General features: G+C 46.6%; 1 protein-coding gene across 1 annotated transcript; it reads left to right on the top strand.

Moving 5' to 3' along the window:
* Positions 1 to 922: 922 nt before the first annotated feature.
* On the top strand, positions 923 to 3287 carry LOC141920059 (HLA class II histocompatibility antigen, DQ beta 1 chain-like). The gene is given in 6 exon segments (XM_074816745.1): positions 923 to 968; positions 1055 to 1074; positions 1076 to 1319; positions 1937 to 2260; positions 2364 to 2474; positions 3217 to 3287. Coding segments are annotated over 6 exon segments (816 nt in total).
* Positions 3288 to 4160: the final 873 nt, after the last annotated feature.

Below are 4160 nucleotides of genomic sequence, written 5' to 3'. Positions count from 1 at the left end.
GATGGAGAACATTTGTCTTTATTCTAAAGTAAAGAATTTATATTTCTGTGTTTCACACCAGTAACTTTCCAATGAAATGAGATACAGAATGTAACACATTCCTTCCAATAAAGTTGATTTTCCCTAAGCAAATCACTGGTTTAGATATTTCATTCTTTCTATCTCAACTTCCAGGTTTGTTTTCTAAACCCTTCACTGAAAACAAAACCAAAGCAGATGCAAAAACTGCTTCTTACCATGTCCTTCAAATGTTTCTTTGTTTCCCGGCAGACAAAGAAAAGGGGACACCCTGTCCTTCTGTCAGAGGGTAACACGTGACTTGGCCTGGCTGACTTGAGGTTTCACAACAAGGCCAGCTTCGTGGTGCCACCCTTTGCCCAGGTTGATGGGTGAGTAGACACAATGCCCAGAGTGCTCTAAGCTTGCTCTACCGGGACTAGGCTGTATTCACAGTCCTTTGAGAGCACCCCTGGGTGCCAGGAAGGAGCCAGCCTAGAGAGAACACCCCAAGGATGGAGCCCTGGGAGTTGCACAGCAGTGTCTGAGCTGCTCTGTTGGCTGTTCTGCTCTAACAGCACTCATTTGTGGTGTCTGCTGATGAAATCCTTATTCTGTCTTCCTCCAGAAAAGATTCTAGTGAGAGGCAGGAACTGAGCCCTTTCCTGCCTGGTTACCAGTGATGTTGCTCAGTTCTGGTATGGAGTGGATCTGTAGGGATGGGGCTGTCCAGTCCCCTCAGCATTCAGGAACGTCCTCAAGTTCCTCCACTCAGAGCTTTGCAGAGAAGTTCCTACTTTGACCTGAGATGTGGTTGTTAGTGGTCTATCTCTCTCTTCAAACTTTTTTTCCCCTCAACTGAGCAACAGTGGCCTTTCTGGTGATTCCTGGGTTCAAAACCTCCTGATTTGTGGCTCTGGCTGTGATGATCAGGATGAAGAGCAACATGGCTCTTCATACAGACCCTCCAGGTGAGAAGAGATCCTGAATATTCAGGGACAAGGGAAAGAAGCAGCAAGATGTCCATCCTGACCTTGTCCCACGTGTCTCCACCCAGAGCATTTCCTGCTGCATCGAAAAAAAGGAGTGTGACTACACAAATGGCACACAGCAGGTGAGGCACCTGGACAGGTTCATCTGGGACCGGCAGGAGATCTGTTCCTACGACAGTGAGGTGGGTTTCTACATGGCCCGCATAAAGCTGGGACAGGCAATTGCTGAGTATTGGAAAAGGCTGCAGTGGTTTAGCTACCTGTGAGCTTCAAGGGAGAAATACTGCTGCTGTAACTGGAGGAGGACTCAGAGTGTGATGGACAGGAGAAGTGCATCTTTGGAGGGGAGGAGAAGAGGGGAGTGGCATGGGGATACTTGGCTTCCCTAGCCTGGGACCACATTTACCCCCCTCTGTCACCTCCCTGTTTGGCAACACTGGATGTCATAGGGGCTTGGTGGATGGTGGGAGATAGTTCTGAGTTCAGAGGGGCAGGAGGAGAAGGAGTGCTGTGGACCGGAGGAGTTGGCATCTTTATTATGAGTCTAAGACTGAAGGAAGTGACTTGCTGGAACCCTCCAGAAAAGCAGGGGACAGGACTCCCAAGCCTAACAAATGCACCTTCGCTCCTGCCAATTCCTGGAGCAATGGACCCACCTGAGAGGTTGTAGAAGACATGAAATGCTCCTAGTAGGTATTTCTGGTAGAAGCAGAGTTCATATTCTGTGATGGTCCTTCAGTAAGGGAAGAAAGAAAGAGGATTAAAGGTGAATGTGGCTGGGAGACATGTAATGCAAGGTCATGTTGAAGGCAGTGGGTCTGGACCAAAGGATATGTTGACAAATGGGTTTGGAGGAGAAATCTGTATGATGTCCATAGGTCCTGTTGCTAGGAATGATTCCTGAGGAGAACTGGGCAGCAATCTTCATCACTCTTTCTCATTTTCAGTTAAATGCAGAGTGATTATTTCTCCCATGCAAACAGAGCCGTGGAGCTATCCTAACTAGCTGGTTTGTTCTGGAACAAGGTTTTATCCTTCTGAAATGCAGATCAAGTGGTTCAAAAATGGGCAGGAGGAGATGGACAAAGTTGTGTGCAAGGACCTCCTCCTAAACAGAGATTAGTTTGTCCAGATCCTGGTCATTTTGGAAATCACACCTAAGCAAGGGGATATCTATGCTTGCCAGGTGGAGCACGTCAGCCTGCCAGTGCCCATGACCATGGCTTGGGATAAGCAACTGGAAATGGGGAGATCAGAAAGCCTTGAGAAGAGTTGCTTCTAGCTCTATGAGGACAGCAGGAAAATAGAAAAGGTATTTTTGGGGAAAGCAATGTATAATCTGGGCCATTACTCTCTGAACTGCTCTTCCAACAGGAACATGCCCTGGATCTGCTGTGAGCAAGAAGGTGGCTGGAATACTGGGCTTTGTGGTGGTTTTAGGATTCATCATAGTGGGACTCATCATCTATCAGAAGACAAAGAAAGGTGAATTATTCAATAGCCAAGTAGAAACCCATTCTTAATGGGGCTGCAGAGAGATGTTTTAAAGCCTGTAAGGCTTCACTAGAATTTAGATTTACCATGATAATTTCCTTGGGTTCCCAGCATTCAAGTGGGTTTTATATGGTCTAATCCAATATCTGCAGAAGCCAGTGATAGCTTTTAATTTATTTTAACTGATGTTAGATTGGGCTTTCAGTGATGAGAAGCCATTTTAGAACTATCATCAGCTGCTGAAAGGTCAGTCCAGTCCTCTGAGATACAGTCCTAGGCTACGGTTATGGTTTCTTATGAGTATCAAATTAGCTACTTCATTCCCAAATGTCTCCACATTACTTTGTTGCAGATATATTTTGTAGACTCTAGAAACAAATACATTCATACTTATTTATAGAAGGATTAAATACCTTTCTTCTGAAACTGTACAGGGGAAAAAAAAATGAGAACATTATCTTCCAGAAAGATGCATTTTTGTTCTCAAAATCTTGGTTTGCTGAGTAACAGCATCTTATCCCAGCCTTTGCTTTCTCCTTTCTAGTAATTTAAGATTATTAGAATCACAAACAAGTACTGGGTAAGTCATTGTTTTGTGATATCTTTCATGGTGCAACAAGGAATATCCCTGAGCTTAATCCTGTACTGTTATTTTTTCCTAAGTGAACCCCCTTAAGCAAGCCACATCCAATGTAGCCCTTTGCTCCCATTAATTCTCAGCCTATGGGTTTAGGTCACCAGCATCAGGAGGAGCTGAAGTCCTTGCCTACCATCACAGCTAGGGAAGAGAAGGCTCGGTGCTGAAAATGCTCAAACCCCCTTCCTTAGACCCAAACATCAGTTTTCCAGTGAAGTACCATGAGAACGGCATGCAGATTTGACTCTGTGGGAACCAGTTTTCCAGCTTGCACCTGTGTTGTTCAGGGCCCTGTTGTTATCCAAGTTATAAATGCTTTGGGTAGGTCTCCAATGTCATCTCAGAAACTGGATTCCCCTGCCATAAATAAATCCCATTCCAGAACAGCCTCTGTGAGGGCTGCCATGGGCTCTCTGAGCTCAGCTGACTCCGTGGATCTTAACAGCTCTGTGTGGTGGGTTAGCACAAGACCACCATGCGCTTGGAGATGATGGGGGGAAGGAGCGGGCTGGCAGCTGCAGAGCAGAGAGTATCCATGGATCGTTAGGATGAACATGGAAACCACAAGCAAATCAGTCAGGGAAGCAAACACGGGTGTCTCTGCTAACAGGAGCCTGGAGGAGCTTTCCCTATCCCTCAGGCTAGCTGTCACGGTGACTGGCAATGCTCCAAAGCCTGTGTGAGAAGTTCCTCCACTCATTTCTGCTCTTTTTTCCTGCAGGGCTGCCATGCCTGTCTGCTGCAGCCACAGAGGAAGGTGACATGGAAAGGGACATGCTGCTGGGTGACTAAGTCCACAGCAAACCTCTGAATCCGTTTCTGTCCCTCAGAGTGAAGAGGAGCTGTTGCTCCCTGCTTTTTTCCAACACTATTCCCTTTCCTCCTACTGTTGCTCATGTTAGCAGGGTACTGCCTCTTCCCCTCTCAGAAGAACTGTGAATTTGCAAATTGGCAGGCTTGCAAATTCAAGGGTAATCTCAGGGACTGCTGCCGGGCCACTGAGGCTGGGATGGACTCTGCTCCTGCATGAAGCTGCAGGA

This window comes from Strix aluco, chromosome 2 (genome assembly GCF_031877795.1).
Source record: "Strix aluco isolate bStrAlu1 chromosome 2, bStrAlu1.hap1, whole genome shotgun sequence".
Taxonomy (NCBI): Eukaryota; Metazoa; Chordata; class Aves; order Strigiformes; family Strigidae; genus Strix; species Strix aluco.
Note: the sequence above shows the minus strand (reverse complement) of the source record. Positions and strands in the feature narration are given on the sequence as shown.